Source organism: Saccopteryx leptura, chromosome 1 (genome assembly GCF_036850995.1).
Source record: "Saccopteryx leptura isolate mSacLep1 chromosome 1, mSacLep1_pri_phased_curated, whole genome shotgun sequence".
In the NCBI taxonomy this organism is placed as follows: Eukaryota; Metazoa; Chordata; class Mammalia; order Chiroptera; family Emballonuridae; genus Saccopteryx; species Saccopteryx leptura.
The window spans coordinates 181,057,515-181,077,090 of NC_089503.1; the positions used below are offsets into that span (position 1 = coordinate 181,057,515).

General features: G+C 42.4%; 1 protein-coding gene across 3 annotated transcripts in view; it reads left to right on the forward strand.

Annotated features, from left to right (window-relative positions):
* PLD5 (phospholipase D family member 5) overlaps positions 1–19,576 on the forward strand; it is a 264,686-nt gene that overhangs the window by 58,151 nt on the left and 186,959 nt on the right. The window contains exon 1 of one of the 3 annotated variants that reach the window (XM_066382219.1): positions 5,687–5,748. The exons of the other annotated variants lie outside the window; for them this stretch is intronic. Coding sequence (XP_066238316.1) covers positions 5,746–5,748 — 3 coding nt within the window. The 5' untranslated portion in view covers positions 5,687–5,745. Of the gene's footprint in view, positions 1–5,686; positions 5,749–19,576 lie in introns of those variants that run through there. 3 annotated transcript variants of the gene reach the window in all.

A 19,576-nucleotide genomic window follows, 5' to 3' on the forward strand; every position in this document is an offset into this window, starting at 1 on the left:
TTAAAGATTTGTCTGTGAGCCAGGTGCAGCCATCAAAAGAGCCACATCTGGCTTGCAAGCGATAGGGTCCCGACCCCTGGTATAACCTGACCAGGCGGTGGCACAGTGGATAGAGCAATGGACTGGGATGCTGAGGACCCAGGTTCAAGACCCCAAGGTCGCCAGCTTGAGCGCGGGCTCATTTGGTTTGAGCAAAGCTCACCAGTTTGGACTCAAGGTCGCTGGCTGGAGCAAGGGATTAATCGGTCTGCTATAGCCCCATGGTCAAGGCACATATGAGAAAGCAATCAATGAACAACTAAAGTGTCGCAACGAAAAACTGATGATTGATGCTTCTCATCTCTCTTTGTTCCTGCCTTTCTGTCCCTATCTGTCCTTCTCTCTGACTCTCTCTCTCTGTCTCTGTAAAAAAGTAAATAAATAAAAATAGTATATATATATATACACACACACACACACACACACACACACACACACGCACGCAAAAACACTTGAGCAGTTTCAGTTGGAAGACAGCTTCAGAAGCTTATTTTGAGCAATTGACCACGTTCTTTTCCAGTTGGAGGCATTCCCACCACTGTTGTTAACTGGTAAGGGGAGTCATGGTTACCACTCTAAAGTCTAGAAAACTCCACCCTGGTTGTGCTGCAGCTCCCTCTTGTGGTGAAAAGGAAGAACAAGAACATGATCCTTGGCAGTTGAGAAGAAACAGCTGGCCCAGCAGAGAACTGGAAAGGGTTAACTGAGACGGTCTGCAAAGATTCAGGCTGCTACTCAGTTGTCTCTCAAATTCAAGACGGTCTAGGACACAAGTTGCATGCTTTCTGCAAGACTGATGAGACCCACAAAGGATTTTCGTGGATGATGGCTGCTCCCCTCCCCAAGGGCACTTGAATTTCATGCTTCCTCCTGCATTTTCTCCTGACTGCACCCACGTTTCATGGTCAGAAACTATCTTGTTTGATCTCATCTCTCATGAATACCACCACAGTAGAAATTAGTGTAAATATTTTACTGCTGAAATATGTTTTCTCCTGTGTCACTGTTTTTCATAATTTTGGCAATCTTGAGGTGGTTTGGGGAAGTGATGGTTGTTTTATTTTTCTGTGCCTTCACCTAATTTCTTCTGTGCCCACATCAATTTCAGTTGACAAAAAACAGAAACTTTTGAAGTATTACTAATTGAAAGTCATCACTGTATGCTTTATGATTCTTAGACTGAGTGGGTTGGTTTGGGATTAAATTTGAAAACACCATCTCGTCCATGCGATTACTGTATTTCTAAGGGAGTCAGTCTGTAACCACGGATGTTGAGGCTGAGTTCTCTGAGCAACCATTGAGCAGTCAGGGGTGGGCAGGGAGGTTCACCTCAGCCAATGACAGAGCAGAACGTCCGGGAGATACAGGAAGCTGGGGTGTGGGGTTCCCACTGCAGAGGAGACAAACAGGGAAGGGTACACACTTCCCGGGCAACTCCCTGTTCTTTTGAAGGAGTGGGCGGGAAAATTCTGCTGCTGTGAGATAATGGGAGTCTTCATTTCTTCTGGATTTGTGCCCACAGGGAAGCCCTGGGTGGTGGTGGCAAGGGCTGCTTGTCACAGTGGCCACAGGGAGCTTCCAATCTCTGTTGGCTGCATTTTTGGAATGCCAAGTAAGCTTTTTATTAATGTAGGACCAACATTTGCATATACAGGGTAAGGTGAGAAAGGTGATGGGATTAAGCAAAAAACAAAAAAAGGAAAGAATCATAGACACAAACAATAGTATGGCAGTTACCAGAGGGACAGGGAGGTGGCAGCAGGTAGGAGAGGATAAAGGGGGATAAGTGGTGACAGAAGGAGACCTGACTTTGGGGAGTGAACACACAATACAATATACAGATTTTATTAACCAATGTCACTCCAATAAATTCAATAAAAATTTAAAAAAATAAAATACTAATAGATGAGTAATGATCACTCTTTGAAGGGAGGTAATCGTGTCTCACCAGCCTTCTCAGATGCATTTTAAATATCTTTGAAGGGTGCAATAAAGATTTTGCTAAAAAGATAACAATGGGATTATTCTGTAAGAAAATACTAAGTAAAATAGGTGCTATTTGTACATTTGTAAAAGAATTTCTCTTTCCTTGCACCTTTTCAGGTTCAAATTGGAGGCAGGGGGTCCCCCTAGGCTTTTTTCTGTAGTTCTGAGATTCTTCAATGCTGTGTCTGGGATTCCAGCTGTTAGGGATGCAGGGAAGGACAGGGCCTGGGGCACTCAGGAGAAAAGGACTGGCTTTTGGCTATTCACATTTTTCATAAAAAAATATAAACTACTGTTGCATAGAAAATTTTCTTTTTTTCCCACTTCTCACTTTCCAGAAATTTCTAGCTTTCTTGCTGATAGTGTCTGGTGCTGGGTAGCAATGTGGCAAAGTTGTGATTCAGTGCATTCTGACACAATTAAGCTGAGAGGTCTAACAGTTTTGATTAACACAAGTCTCCAAACAATTTTTTTTCTTTTTTTTTGTATTTTTCTGAAGCTGGAAATGGGGAGGCAGTCAGACAGACTCCTGCATGCGCCCGACCGGGATCCACCTGGCATGCCCACCAGGGGGGTATGCTCTGCCCATCCAGGGTGTCGCTCTGCTGTGACCAGAGCCGCACTAGCACCTGAGGCAGAGGCCATGGAGCCATCCTCAGCACCCAGGCCATCCTTGCTCCAATTGAGCCTTGGCTGCGGGAGGGGAAGAGAGAGACAGAGAGGAAGGAGAGGAGGAGGGGTGGAGAAGCAGATGGGCTTCTCCTGTGTGCCCTGGCCGGCAATCGAACCTGGGACTTCCGCACGCCAGGCCGATGCTCTACCACTGAGCCAACCGGCCAGGGCCCCTCCAAACAATTCTTAACATCGATAGAATCCTGATGCAGTCAGTAGATGGGTGATTATTCAGAAATCCTTCTTCATATTCCCTGTGGTTTCAGCCAAATGGTAATTTATTTGAGAAAAAAGTCTAGTTTTTTTTAGGGAAAAGTAATGCCAATACACTGTGTGAGCATTGCTTATTGCAGAAAAATTACTGAGTTGAAAACGACTTAGGTTTGTGCGGGACCCTGACACAAACCTAGGGCTGGTCCACACCTATGCTGAGTGCTTGCCAGCCCTTGGTTGTTGTGAAGACAGAGCAGATGGCCCAATAGTGAGAACTGAGGGAGGAGCCAGGGCTCCCTTGTGGACCTGGCACATGCAAAGTCCTGGGGACATGAGCTAGTACAGTTCTTTGCAACTAAAGCAGAGGTATTGGCAGGAGAGGAGACTTGAGGGGGCCCATTCACGAAGGACCTTAACTTCTATGGTGAGTAGTCTTAATTTTTCATCTCATAGTATGTGGGACACCATTAATGAATTTTATACAGAAATAACATGTTTATCATTTGGTTAGATGGTAAGAGATAACTAAAAGTAAAAAAGAAAATAAAAACAATGGCATCCAAAGAGTGTTGGAAAACAGTATATGATTAAATGTGGAATAGTTGGGTTCCAGCCATGAAGCAGAGAAATGGCTATGGGTTGTAGCCATCAGGGGCATCTTTATGATGGACAAACATGACGTTGCACCTTGCAAGAAGGAATGGCAGGTGCTTCATTAATGCTGGGGGCTGTCCATTACTTACAAAGACAAAGGCTAATAGAAAGAGGGCAGAGCTCTTTTACTGGTCACATCACCGTTGATGTCATCACCCCATTCCATTTAGTACAAGTGTAATTGGACACAGTGTAGGGGACAGTTGAAGCAATGTGGCCAAGTGTTGTAGAGAAAGGACCAAGAGATGGTATCATGAACTGAGACCCCAGATTAGGTGGGGCTGGCTCCTCCCAGCTTGAGGACAAGAGTCTGACATTCTGGAGTTCCAGAGAAGCCCTTTAAAGGTTTATATGAATATAGTAAGTATCTGGAACCTGCTGTGTGCAAGCACTGAGCTACCTCTTGGCCACTGAAGTGGTCTCTGTTGTCTCACCTGGACAACTGGCTTGCCTTCTATATTTGCTTCTTGCTCTAAAAACCCATTGCCTATGGAGAGGAAACCAGACCCTACTGATTCACAGCTATTTCTTGATGCTATCAGACCTGCTAAATGCCACGAACTCTTCTTAGAAATCAGAGGTCTTGGCCGTTAAGTGTAAGCGCAGAACCAACTCAAACTGGTCCTTTCTTATTTCTAACAGACCAGGAACCAAAGTTTCAACCTTGGATACACCACTTCTGAGTAAGATTTGTAAAACATCACTCACATGTCACACTGGGAACCCTTAACTGTTACCCCTTACAATGCTGCCCTGAACCCTGGACCAGGAGACAGATCCCTGCCTCGCCTTGTGTTGCCTTGCCAGTCCATTCTCAAATAAAAGCCCTTTCTTCTAACAAAAGCCGTTGCCATGACATTGGCTTTTATGCATGTCGGGCAGTGAACCCTTGTTCGGAAACAGAAACATGAAGTTTCACTTTTGGGTTGAATTTGCTCTGGAACAAGTATGGAACATTGCTGGAAGCTATTCCTGTCCTCTCTGGGCCTAACTGAGGGACTGGAACCATTCCTGTTTGATAAGAGGGAGGGCATCCCCCAAGGGAACCCTCCCGAAGCCCAGAACACACCAGCAAAAGGAATTTTCCCAACTTGTGGGGCTCTGCCAACACTTCCAACAGTTAATGGAAAATAATTAATTCAGCCAACAAATACCTTGCCGTGGAGCGGAGGCTGTACTACGGACAGAGAAGTGGAAAAAAAAGGAACATAGTGACCATCCTACTGGCATTTTTAGTAAGTGGAGAAGTGAAGGCAGGTGAACAGTAGGCAATTGATATGTTTTGCTTTTGTGTGCTGTTATTTTAAAGAGTCTTGGCCTGAACTTCAGTTGAGATCCCATCTCATCTATGCTGTGGGGTAGTTGTGTGAGATAAAGTTTTTAAGCAATAGAATGTTGACAAACCATAGGGGAAGCAAAGTGTGCAATTGTTGAATACTGTTTACTACAACCCAGCTAGATCTAAAGAGTCTTAGCAGCTGGGTTGTTGCACTTCAACTTCTTTGTTCTTCAAGATGAGGCTGTGCTCCGTAGACTACTTTGATGAGCAGAGAACTTTTCTTCCCATCTGTTAGAAGTCGATGCCCCATGGTTAGGTTTAAATATAAATCTGATGTCTGTTCCCAGGAGCACTTTGCAGGCTCCCACCAATCACTGAGCTGCTGAAACCTGGACTTCTACACGGTGTGCCCCTCTTCCTCCCAGTCCTTCTAGAAAAAAAATTATTTTCTCTGATTGGAATAGCAGCCAAGTCTGGTCAGGTTGGAGGTGTGTGCAAGTTGGCTCAGTGCCAACGTCCCCTGGGTCAGCTTGAGCTCTGGCCGTAATTTCATTCTGCAAGCAGCAAAACCCAGTTCGGTCTAAGAGAAAAACAGAGAGAAGAGTGGTTGAATGGAGCAGACTTCAGCTTTTGCTAAAATGCTTAATAGGGGTCCAGCTTTTCCAGAGCATGTTCCCAGGGAAATTCTGAACTTGCAAGCTGCAGCCTTCATGAGAGATTTGGCTGATTTCCAAAATATCCAGGCCAGCCACTGAGGGACTGAAATACGACCAGTGGTGACACATTTGCACCACATGAAAACATTCTCTGCCGCCCAAGGCTCCGGTGGCATTAGGAACAAACAGCACGCCTGCACCAGCTCCTGGCCCCTGGGCTCCCCAGGCAGCGAAGGTCGGACCACAATGGTAAGAACCTCCGAGTTTCTGCAGACCTGGTTTGCTACCTGAGAGAATACTTAGCAGGTGCTGCTGAGGATGGCTGTTGGTGGCGAGAAACTGACAGTCACCTGAGCTCTAGGGCATTGTCAGCTTTATACTTGGAAGAGAAGGAACACCCCGGCCACCAGCACACTGGTTTTTGAAAAATGATTCCTTTTGTGTACGACGTAATGCTGCCTTGTGATTGATAGGGGCCATTTGCTGGGCTGTGCCAGGGAAGGGCAGTCCCATGGTGACCTCACATGAGAGCCGTAATCAGTGCAATCTCTGATGTGTATGCTTCCCTCTGAATGTAATATTGCAACTTCCAGGAGACTTCTTCAGAGAGAGTACTGCCTGCTTTCTTGGTATTTTCCTGTGTGGGTACCAGCCTATTCATTTTGAAGCAACTTCTATTCTGATGAGCAAATTGTCACAGGCTGTGAGCATCACTGCTGATGGGAGGCATGTGCACGTTAAACGTTACTAGAGCACACTTCTAAATGATCTCTTTCTCCTTTTGGAACTGTCATGCCAGCAAGGATGACAAGAGCCCATGTTGTACAAGAAAGTGTCGTGCGACTTTATCGGGAGGAAGTTTGGTGGGTTCACAGTGCAAAGCAGACATGGGCAGGGTCAGGTACACCTGAATGGAAATATGAGGTCCTGGGAAGAGGCATTAGACTAGGCCATGGATATTACTGTGTGCTTGGTTCATGGTCTCTGCTCCCTGTGTGACTTCTCTAAGTGCCTTTGCTCCATCCCCCATGATGCCAGGGGGAGGGAATCAGGGATGAATGCTATTGGTAATAATATGGCATCACATTTAGGAGGAATAAAACCCATGACTGTATAGAAAGGACTCCTGATAGACAGTTATTTGACAGAATAGTGGATGTGTGGGAAATGATCATTCCGCTTATAATCCCGATGAATGGAAAGAGTGCTGATGGAGCGAGTGTGAGAATTTACAGAAATAAGTCTGCCTTTCTAGCAACTCAGGAAAGGGGGCACGGGAAGCTGGCTTTATGAGGGAATCTCCTTTTACTTTCTGTCCTCATGCATCCCAGGTCACCACTCATGAGCAAAAGACCAAAAGAATAAAACTGGAAAGATAAGGGTCAGATCTTTTTCTCCCCTCTCCAATTGATATCTGGTTCCATCTGTCACCTCAGCCATTGTAAAAGCTCCCTGTCCTGTGGAGAAGTCCTATTAAAGGCACTTATCTTTCTTGAACCAGCAGGATAGGTAAAAAAAAAAAATCAACCTATGCAGCACAAAGATTCAGGGTGGCTCTTTAGTGCTTGGAAATGTTTTGCCTGCTTTCCTGAGGCGTAAACAGTCTTTTCTTCCCTTTAGTAGCCTGAGAACATTCCTTTAAGGATGAAAAGACACGGGAGGCTGAAAGGCCAACAGAGTCCCCTGCCAGCACACTAAGTGTGGGCACAAGCTGCAGGAGAGTGAGTGACAGCCTTGTGCAGGACTCAGAAGTACAGGGATCACTGAAATGCAGTAACACCACGTTCTATGAAAGGGCCTAGCTGTCTCCAGGAGGGGGCTTTACTTCTGAGTGTGAGGAATTGATCGTGGGAACTGAGAGTGACTCAGAGGGAGGGGTTTGACTGCAAGCTGCCGGCATCTGGATCATCCTCTGGTTATTTTGATTAATTACTATTTAGAGCAGGGGTCTCAAACTTGCGGCCCGCGGGCCGCATGTGGCCCGCTGAACAATTTTGTGTGGCCCGCAGACTAATCCATGAAGTTCAAAATATTTTGGATAAAATTAAGTAAGCCTAGGGGCCTACTTGTATTTTTCATTTCTCTAGCATCCTAGCTAGATATTAGCTTAGTTAACAGCAGTTGTGATGCGAACTACAGTTTTCTGGTCATTTTGTGACACTGAGTAAACTGCATGTACGATTGTGCTTGTTGTACTGATTTTTTTTTTGTTTTCAACTGCAGTGAGAAAAGTGTTGCGTAACAGTTGCCTTTTGTAGACCTAGTGCGGCCCGCCGAACGGCTGTGATCTTGCTCTGTGGCCCACATGCTGAGTTGAGTTTGAGACCCCTGATATAGAGAGTGGGGAAAAAAATGTCCAATTGTCCATTAAAATTGAAGTTGTGGTCTAAAGGAGCTCTTCCAAAGTATAAGCATGAAAACAAGGGTACTTATGTTCTAGGGAAAACATCTTAACTGGAGAGCCTTTGGTAAAGGGAACGGCAGTTTATCTGTCCTTTTAGGGAGAGTTCTGTCCAGAAAGCAGTGGGTTGATTGACAACTCAGACTTTGATTGTAAGGAGAGTGACTACAGATTTGGTTTTCATCAGGTCCCTTCTGTGATGCAGAGAAAACCAACCTGTTTCTCATCCTGCAAATGCGTTCAGTTATCTTACCCAAGAAGAAGGATGTTCAGAGTGTTTACCACCCTCTCCTTGACCTCATTAGAGTCAGGAGCACGTCAGGGCTTGCTAGGTGTTATTCCAGATAATCAGTGTGATTTGGGCTCTGGCCTCTGATGGCTTTTTTGTTTGTTTTAATCACAAATTTAAAAGAAATGCAAATAATGAAATCCATACTACATTATTACAAACAACTTTAAATGATTCCAAAGTAAAGGAAATGTCTGTATGTTTTCTAATAATATTTTATAAACACGTAGGACATATGTGTTGTGTACTGAGTGTTTTAAGCAATTTAATAATCTTTATCTTTCCTTTTAGGCAGATGATGATGATGGTGGTGGTGGTGGTGGTGGTGATGATGATGATGATCCCAATTGTACTGAAGTGAGGCATGGATAGACAGTGTCATAATGAGCTGAATTCTTGAACACCCAGCTGGTGTCAGAGAACTAGCTGATGTTGTGCGTAAGAGATGCCCCTCCCCACCGGCACCCCCACGTGGAAATTAGGCCCTGGACCTAATTTACATACCAACATCATAGTTCATCCCTTATGTTTCCACTCTGGCCCACTTCCCTTAAACAGTTCCCTTAGACTCGTAGATAGTCTTATCTGATGGAAAGACAGTGTAAATGTACTCCAGCCTGTAGTGAAATCTCTGTCACCCACTTCCTATTGTGTGCTGTTATACAGTATCTGTTCTAACTCTTCAACAACACCTATTCTTATCTACAAAGTAGGAATAATGATTCTTACCTCCTTTGGCTCATTGCAATGATTACAGTAATGTATTTGCAGAGAAGGATGTTTGATTGAACTGGACACCATAGCAGAGAGGCGAATCAGAAGGAAGCTTTTGAAATGATCAAGGTATAAGATGGTAAGGATTCAAGTTAGAAGGGTGAGGAGGAAGTGGAAAAAAAAGCAAAGTAGAAAAGAAAGATGATGTGAATAAAAAAGTCATCTGTGCCGGCCACTGATTGGATGTGAAACAGAACAAAGAAAAGCCAAGACTCTGGCACTTGATGTACGTAGCTCATGAAAAGTAGATAAAAGTTCCCCAGCTACAATTCCTATATAGTTGGCAGGATGTGTCATACAGGGCAGGGTCTGTGTGTTGCAGAATGAATCAGAAAAGACATACATCAAAGAAGAAAAAATCTGAGAGTCAGAATATGTAATAAATGACTCCTACAGCTTAATACGCAAACTCCAATAAAGTATTTAGAAGAGCATGGCAATGTGGTGCATCTGGGAAGTATGTAAAGGCTTAAGGTAAAGTGGCCTTTTGATTATTTCCCTGAGAAGGTGGATTTAGAGAATCAAAGGATGTTCTATGCATCCATAATCATATGTCTAGGGTTTTAGAAGTTTGAAGGAGACCTGTAGAGGACAAATTAGATATAGCTATAAATTACTAATAGCTGCAGTGCAATTCTCTTGATAAGTGGTTTTCTTGATAAGCTGTGGGCACATTGATAAGATGAATGGAAAGATATGGAAGACAATGAGTGGAGAGGAAACCCACTCCCCTCAAAAATCAAACTACATAGAATAAAAGAGTGAGTAATTGTATTACTCAGGATGATTAAAATACTGATTGTCAAGAAGGGGGATATTGTGGTGATAGTTTTAAGGGATTGAATGTGTTGGTGTCTTTGAGTTTTTCCTTGAGGATGGTGTCAAGAGCATTAAAAATGATCAGTTGCTCATATCAACAATAGAATGAAGATGAATAGTCTCTCTCATTCATTTTCCTGTGGATTCCTGTGAAGGAACTATACTTGATGGGGTAAAGGAAGTGCAGAGCTGAAAATAAGCAGATATGAACTCAAACTTTCATCCCATTGGTCAGCATCATGTGTGCGGATAATTCATAATGGCGCTGGACAGGTCCTTTTGGGTTAGAAGACCCAGAGCGAGTCTATACGGGATGATGAATAAAAGGCATCTGTTGAAGTTGTTGTTGATGAAGCATAACATTCATTGTAAAATCAATGTGATAGATGGAAGACTTAGAATAAAGGAATGAATTAGCTGGATAACCTGGAAATTAAGTAGGTTCAAGACAGATGAAGACTCTGGAGAGATGCCCAGAGGATTACAGGAGAAATGATATAGTTCAGGTAGTTAGCCTTTTTTTTTTTTGCCAAGGAAAGAGTGAGAGAGAGAGAGAGAGAGAGAGAGAGAGAAAGAGAGAGAAAGAGAAAAGAGAGGGACAGACAGGGATAGACAGGAAGTTGAGAGAGATGAGAAGCATCAACTTGTAGTTGCGGCACTTTAGTTGTTCTTTGATTTGCTTTCTCATATGTACCTTGGCTGGAGTGCTCCAGCTGAGCCAGTGACCCCTTGCTCAAGCCAGAGACCTTGGGTTCAAGCCAGTGACCATGGTCCTGTCTATGATTCCACACTCAAGCTGGTGACCCTGCACTCAAGCTGGTAAACCTGTGCTCAAGCCGGCGACCTTGGGGTTTTGAACCTGGGTCGTCAGTGTCCTAGGTTGATGCTCTATCCAGTGCACCATTGTCTGGTCAGGCTCAAATTGTTAGACTTAACTGCAACTTTAAATACCCTCCTATAAATATGGACACAGGATAACATCGAAATCCTCCTTTGGTCTTTTCAGTTGAGCTTATAATACTCCAAGTTCACTCTCCCCTTCCTTTCATTTTATTTTTTGCTTCAATATTTCATATTTATTGGCATTCTCAGGTGCCTATTAGTGTTTCTCTATGTCCATCATCTCTTCCTATCTTACTCTTTGCACTTAGCAACCCAATGTGTGTCTAATCTGCCCAGACATCCTTGACCTCTAAGGGCTTGGCTGTGGGCATTTGCTTGTTGGCTCAACGAAGGGCTCAGATTCCCCAAAACATACCACCCTGAGTCAAACTCCCTTGTAGCCCCACCCTATAAGGGCAAGTGTATCTCTTTGGAGAAATTTGGTGTTTGGATTTTGAAATATGCTGTGGATTTATAGCATGTGTTACAAAAGTACTTGGATTGATGCCTTCATTTATTGAATGACTGTTTATTTTAGTTTCAATGGTAAAATTAAAATACAGTAAAACATGTTTAGAAATATTTTAAGAAATTGATAAAATCTTTCATAAAAAGGGAGAGAGTCACACGCGTATATACTTAGTAAATCTAGCTTTTACACTAATTATTATCTATGTGATTTTAGCATTTCTTACGAACACTATTGCTGAACAATTAGTTCAGAGAGGGTGTGGCTCATCTGTGGTCATAGCAAGAGCAGATTGTACTGTAACATGTTGCTACGTATGAAACTCTCCCAATTTATGTTCACTTAGCATGGAGATCCTTTGCAAAGCTGTGTTTACCACTTATGTGTAATTAAATTATAGAAAATGAATACCATTGCCCTAGCCAGTTGGCTCAGTGATAGAGCATCAGCCCAGTATGTGGAAGCCCAGTATCTGGGTTCAATTTCTGGTCAGGGCACACAGGAGAAATGCCCATCTGCTTCTTCACCTCCCTTCCCCCTCTCTTTCCTCTCTATCTCTCTCTTCCCCTTCTGCAGCCAAGGCTCCATTGGAACAAAGTTGGCCTGGGCACTGAGGATGGCTCCATGGCCTCCGCCTCAGGTGCTAGAATGGCTCCGGTTGTAACAAAGCAATACCCCAGATGGGCAGAGCATCGCCCCCTGGTGGGCATGGCATATGGATCCCAGTTGGGCGCATGTGGGAGTCTGTCTGTCTGTCTCTCCACTTCTCACTAAGAAAAAAATACAAAAACAAAAAAAGAAAAAAAGAATACCATTAACCCAATCTAGGACTTAGAATTGCCTATTAAGTTTGTGTGAACATGCATTAACAAATAATGGATAAATATTTTAAGATACTAAAAATTAAAGGTTGCATAAATATAGACTTAATTGATTCTAGGATGAGATATGTTTCCTCTCCCTGACCCTCTTTTTCATTTTTTTGGAGTCTTGATTTACTTCAATCAGCGAGGTTTATAAGTGAAAAATTTTTACTGAAGTATAACAAACTGAAAAAGTGCATAAATCATAAATGGACAACTCACATTTTTGCAAAATGAACAGTCTTGTAGTTAATACCCAGCACAAAGAATAGAACAGCATGGCACCTGGAGTCTCCTTCATGGGTCACCTCATGATCCTGATATAACGCCCAGCTTCATATACCTTTCTTCATTCTTGTTTTGAAAGGAAGCCAAAAATTGATGTAAAATGATATCAGTAGTTCTCTGTGCATGGATTAAGATTTAGAGAAACATGCTCACCACATTCACAGTGGTGGAATTTGAAGATGCCTTCAAACTTGCTTCTTCATTCTTTTTCTCATTTGAATTATATTCTTTATAAAAATGAATGTGTGCCACTTACGAAAAATATGTAAGCAGTTTTTTAAAGGAACTATGATGCTTCAAAGTAAGTCTTTGGAATATTTGGGTGTTGGCCAGGTCATCTTTCAAATCACCTGGCGGCCAAGTCCACCCAATGCTTTGGGCCCCAAGTGGGGAAGGGTTGAGCGGTCCCGTCGGAAGTTCTCTGAATGTCAGCAAGAGGTGGCAGGCGGGATCCTTCACTCTTGACTTATCTTGAAGCTTATGGTTGAGCTGCTAAAAATACCAGAAGGAGTTGTAAATAGCTGAGATAAATTATAAATAGCAAAGGTCCCTTTCCATATGCAACTGACTTGGACTCGACCTGAACAAGAAACACACTTTGCTTGTTGTATTGGAGCCATTCTACCTTTTGGTCTATTTGTGAGAGCAGTTAGCAGTGAACTAGCTAACTGTTCCTACTAGATTTGGGGTCCTATGCCAGGTGGTGGGGTTACAATGGTGATCAAGGCAAGGAGATCTCTGCTCCTTGCATCGGTTCAGATAAGGGAGATCAACAAAACACATATAAACCAATAAACCAGAACTCTACAGAGAGACCTAAGGACTCTGAAGGAAATCAACAGGGTGATAAGTGCATTATGTTGGCAAGGGGGCCACTGGCTATAAACTGGGCTCTGAATGAAGTGTCAATCTTACATCTAAATAGGATTGTTGATTACATTCTGAAAGTGGGAAAATAACTATCAGTTAAAGGAGGATGTGGGGAAACTATAGACATCCTTCTAAACTGGTTCTCATTGGTTTCATGAGTGGTAAGGAATTTGCAAGAATTCCCCCAAATACCAGAGATCATGTTTTTCTGGTTAGTTGAGGAATGTCATAGCATTAGGTTGGTGGTGCAGGTTTGGGAGAGTACCTCAAAAAAAAAAAAAAAAAAAGATCTCAAAAGCAGAGAGATTTGTACTTAGTGGCCCCAAATGACTTTACATTGATCTTGTACCTTTTGATACCTTTAAAGATCCAAGCAGAAAAATAATTGACTTATCTCAAAGACTTAAATCAAGTTGGCAGATAATATTTTCCAATTAGATTACTTGATTTGCATAAAAGGGGAGACACAAACATGAATATATCTCTATCCTAGGAATTAACACTTGTGGAGTGGGAAGTTGGGAGTGGAGAGAGGTAATGCCCCCCCTTATTTTAGTATTCCTTGCAATGTGGTAACATGAGGTCTTTGGATTTTTGTTGACATTATAAACTTACCCTTGTTACAGGTTAGAATCTTAATCCCAAATATTGTTTATAGCCAAGACACAGAAACCTACTCAAGCTGACTTAAAGAAAAATGTATTGTGAGCAACCAGGGCACCCTCAGACCCCAGCAGGAAGTACAGCTGTGCTTCCTGTGACACTGGACCTGATTATGGAGAGGCCCCCAGAAGTCAGATGGCTTCCTCCATGTCTCTCTCTTTGCCCACATCTCTACTTTATGTCTATTCCATTCTCCTATCTTTGAAAACTCCCACTCATAGCTATGGCCTAGTAGTATAGTTTGATATCAGGGAGCGTGATCCTCCAATTTTGTTCTTCTTTCTCAAGATTGCTGTGGCTCTTTGGGGTCTTTTTGTTGTTTCGTATAAATTGTTGTAATATTTGTTCTAGTTCTGTGAAATACCCCATTGATATCATGATTGGAATTATGTTGAATGTATAGACTGCTTTGGGTAGTATGGACATTTTAACAATGTTAATGTTTTCTATCCATGAACATGGTGTGTGTTTCCATTGATTTGTATCTTCTTCAATTTCTTTCTTTAGTATCTTATAATTTTTCAAGTACAGGTCTTTTACTTTCTTGGTTAAATTTATACCTAGGTATTTTATTTAAATTTTTGATGTAATTCTAAATAGGACTGTTTTTATGGTTTCTCTTTCTGATAATTCATTATTAGTGTAAAAAAGACACTGATTTTTTTGAGATGATTCTCTTTATTAAATATAAGACCCCTCAGAGTAAGAACATCAATAATTTGTTTACTGTTATACCAAGTGCTGGGATCAGTGCCTTGCAAATACTGGATGTTCAGTAGCCACTTGTTGAATGAGTGAGTGGAACAATAAATATTGAATAATATCTGGAAATATAAAAATATTAACTAGAAAATGTAAGGTATAGAATAATGGGTTTAGACTGCTTGATTTGCCTAAAAGGGGGGACAACACAAACATGAATATATCTCTATCCTAGGATTAAAAGTGAATCTTGGGACACACCACAACCTAGCATGACTGGTTGCTTCTGAGGAGAACACTCTACAAGGTGCATGTAGCATCTCCTCCTCCCCCCAAACCAACTGAAACAGTTAAAGAGAACATCTCACTTAAAAACCCTCTATATTTTGCAGAAGAATGATAACGTCAAGGAACTGGAAGATTTTGATGTATTCCTACAGAAATATGGGCTCTTAGCCTCTGTGTGTTCTTGATAGCTTCTGTTTATTATAAGAAAAAAGAATTGACATTTTTGGGTCATTTTGCTCCATGCCATCTGCTACAAAATCTTTGACATAGGGATGAGACAGGCACAATGTCAAGTTGGCAACATTTAGAGTGTGATTTTTTTTAATTTGAAAAATTCAAGTCTGTATCTCATTCTCCTTTTCAGTGGCCACATCTTCCCATTAAAGTCTGACTTTTATCTCTTTGGCTTTTTCTTTCAAACTCCTGTGGCTTTTCCCCTGTGTTTTTTCCATTTGGGTTTTCTGGACCACAAATCTAATTGGGAAAATGCCCAGAAATGTTGCCATTATCAACCCTGTCCTTTCTTTGCTGCTGTCCTCCAGGGAGGTCCAACCCTGCAACCCAAACTAAAACACTCAACAGCCTGCTGGGCTTTATGCCAGAGTTAGTGTTCCTGAGATTGTCTTGGAAAACGGAGAATAGCACTTGTTTCTCTGTGGTTGTACTTAAATCCACATGCCTTGTTGATAAAGATCTCAGAGATCGGTCAGTGGTTTTAAACTTCAGTTTTGGATGGCCGAGTTCTAAAAATATACCCTCTGCTTATGAACTCTGAGCAGGTACACAGGCCACACAGAGGTGTGAATGAAGGCACAGCCTGGATTATCATGTGGTCCCTTAGACTTCATGAGGAAGCTTCCATGGTGACCTTGTCTTATAAGAAGCTAATTTTCTCCTTCTGTTTCCAATAGAAATCAATAGTTTCTTTCTAATAGTCATTCTTGATAATGTCTTTATTTCCTATTAATGCTATTTTATTTCCTTCCTTCTATCCTACCTGGTAGTCTCTATGGTCTTTGCACTTGTATTCTAGGTGCAAAAGTAGATCTAAAACTGTGAGTACACAAAACACTGAGTTTATTCTTGTATTATTATTTATTAATTATTTTCAATAAGAACAACAGTAAACCTACTTTTGCCCCACCCCAAAATAGTAGATGAAGTGATAAAACATGAAAAAAAAGCAAAAAATATAATATGATATAAAGCAGTCACCACAGTTGCCCCTAGTTTCTCCCCCACAGTACATGAGTGCCCGGTTAGTGTTTTACAGCTGAGATGCAATGCTGAGTCAGCATATTGTTTCATTGCTGTCACCATCCCGTGAATCCCTGTTTTCCACCTCCTTATGCTTCTTTCACATTGATGGTGAACTTGAATCACTTCACTTCAGCTCATGGCACCTCTGACCCTCAATTCCCTTTCACTTACCACTGTGATTTGGGTTAGGGTACTTGAGTGATTCTAAGCCACCCATAGTGCAGAGGACATCCCTAAGCCTTCTGATTTGAAACTCCCCTGACTTTAGGATCTTCTAACATAGTCATGGTTTAGTGATCTGGTTTTCATTACATTAGCACCCAGTAAAAAAGATATACCTAAGGCATTTGGCTCTCTAGTGCTCTTGAACCAGTTAACACAGCTGAAGGGATAAAGGAAATCTACAAGATAACCAGGTGCTTGACTAATCAGATACATGTGACTTAAACATTTATTACACTTTTGACAAAGTTAAATCCAAAGTTAAGCCAATGATAACCAGTGTTGATGAACATTGTAGCTCTTCTTCTTGAGGATGTTTCCTCCTAAAATAACTAAAACAAAAGAAGATGTAGAAATAAGCCATAAATGTGAAATATGGCAGGTGCATCATAAGCAGAGGCCACACATGTCATTGTTGGAGATCAAGCAAGAGCAAAATGTGAAGACTGTGGTGGGTCACATGGATGAAAGATTTAATCACGTGTGGAAGTGACTTACCTCTTAATTCCCTAGAAAAAGTCATCACAAAGGATCTCCCATCTCCTTTAAAAGAGATCATGGCCACGCAATGTTTAACAAAGATGTGTATTCTTCAAAGTATGTGGGATGATCAAGACTTGTTTTATAGAGCAACTTTCAAATCAAAACTTCACTCCTTTGGAGACAAGTAGAATCCCTCAGGGCTTGGATGTGAGGCTTGTGGTTGGCTTGCGGAAACAGGGCAAGCAGGGCTGGAAGACGTACTGGGTCCAGGTACATGACCTGTCCCATGAGATGGAGCAAGTGACCAGGATTGAGCACAGAGGCTTGACCTGGAGGACAAGCAAGGGGGGCATGAAGCCATTTTCAGAATTCACCTAGAACCAACAATTGATGCAGTGTTTTTTCAACCACTGGTCCATGGACCGGTCTGCTAGAAACTTCCTGCCAGACAGTAGAAGAGTTAACCACCCAGATGTGTAAAGATTACAGACCCAATGATCTTAGTCGAATTCGCTTAGGCTCAGGGTGATTTCTGCCTTAGCAGTCCTGAAATAATTCTATTTTCATCAGTCCACAATGAAAAAATGTTGAAAACCACTGGATTAGAGCACAGTGGCATGAAAGTTAGACATGTAACTACCACCACTGGGCTTTGGGTCCTGGGTGGTTTATTTTTATTTATTTAATTTTTGTACTTTTTTCTGAAGTTGGAAATGGAGAGGCAGTCAGACAGACTCCCGCATATGCCCTGCCGGGATCCACCCGGCATGCCCACCAAGGGGCAATGCTCCGCCCATCTGGGGCGTTGCTCTGTTGCAACTAGAGCCATTCTAGTGCCTAAGGCAGAGGCCATAGAGCCATCCTCAGCACCCGGGCCAACTTTGCTCCAATGGAGCCTTGGCTGTGGGAGGGGAAGAGAGAGACAGAGAGGAAGGAGAGGGGGAGGGGTGGAGAAGCATGTGAGCGCTTCTCCTGTGTGCCCTGGCTGGGAATTGAATCCAGGACTCCCACACACCAGGCCAACGCTCTACCACTGAGCCAACCAGCCAGGGCCTGGGTGGTTTAGAACAGGGATCCCATTGTAACAAGGGGCAGAGAATCTATATGGAGAATCCAACCAGCCACTAAGAGCAAGAACCAAGTGGAGCATTTGTGGTCATTTCTGGTTGGTATGGACTGAATGTTTGTCTACCCTGAATTCATACATTGAAGTCCTAATCCCTAAAGTGAGGATATTTGGAGGTGGAACTTTTATTTTATTTTTTTAAGATTTTATTTATTCATTTTATAGGGGGGAGAGAGAGAAAGAGAGAGAAGAGCAGGGGCAGGAGCAGAAAGCATCAACTCCCATATGTGCCTTGACCAGGCAAGCCCAGGGTTTCGAACCAGCAACCTCAGGGTTTCAGGTTGACACTTCATCCACTGAGCCACCTCAGGTCAGGCCTGGAGGTGGAACTTTTAGATGGAGTAATGAAGATGGGCTCCCAGGATGGGTTTAGTGTCCCTATAAAAAGATGCAACCAATGCTCTTTCCCCCTCTCTGTCATGGGAGGACACATCAAGAAGGCAGCCTTCTGCAAGCAAGGAATCAAGTAGGCCATCTTAAGTTTAATATGACATTTAAAGAACAGATTACCTGCCGCTCAAGAGGCATCAAGTAGGTCAACACCTTGATCTTGAACTTCTAGCCTCCAGAATTATGAGAAAATAAATTTTATGAACAAACCCTCATGGTGATTTCAAGATGTGGAAGTAGTGATTAATCTTGAATATATAAAAAACAACAACAATGATGTAAACACCACTGGGAATGTACTCATGATAAGAAGTAAATATGGTAATCAGTCAGATCAACAACATACATATTTTGTATGACTTTCCTGGGTTGTTCCTGATATCTAAAGCCATGTTGATAAATGTTGGAAGAATATTTCCCATCTCGTTTCCAGAGCCCGCAGTTAAACTTGGGTTGCTGATTTTCTTTTCTGTGGATTCGAATATTTCCGGAAAGCTTGTGTTCTTGCTCCTGAGTTAAATGCAAATATCTTTTGCCAAACTGAAGTTAAAGGGCTTTCAGCAGACACTGAAGTTGGATCAGCCCCAGAGGAAATGCTGTCTGGCTTTGAGGGTTATTTGAACTTTTCAAGATCAAGTTTCCCTGTTGTGTTAATATTATTTGTGACATCTTGTTTCTCAATGCATGACTTCTTTTTTTTCTCTCTCTCTCTCTCTCTTTTTTTTTTTTTTTGTGTGTGTATGTGGCCATTCACCTCTGAAATTGTGGGTTGTTGTTCACAGAGCCCTGGCTTGATGTCACGGTGCAAAGGGACAGTGAAATGTCAGTTAGCATGGCAGGACCACCCACCTTCAGGGGATGGTGGCTTCCTGTGCCTGAGACAGATTGGCGAGAACAGTTGACTAGACACCTCAGTATCCATCACAGGGGCGTATGGCTGCTGACCCCAACTAATGGACAGTTTCGTCATTTCTGTGTCACACTTCAGCTTCTCCCCACCTGTTTTACCAACATGCGAATTTATCATCATGACCTCTTCCCTCTGATCCTTTCCTCTGCTTGCTTCTTCTAAAATTAGTACAATTAGAAGTTTGTACAACTGAAAGTTTGTTCCACAATTTTTTTCTGGTGTAGAACTACAATTTGAGATTATACAGTACTGGGGAAATCGGTCTGGAGGGCATGGATTATGGGGACAGCCGCTTAGGTTCAATATGACGTTTAAAGAACAGATTACCCGCCACTCAAGAGCTGAACTAATTGAGGCCATGTGTTATGCTTCTTGATT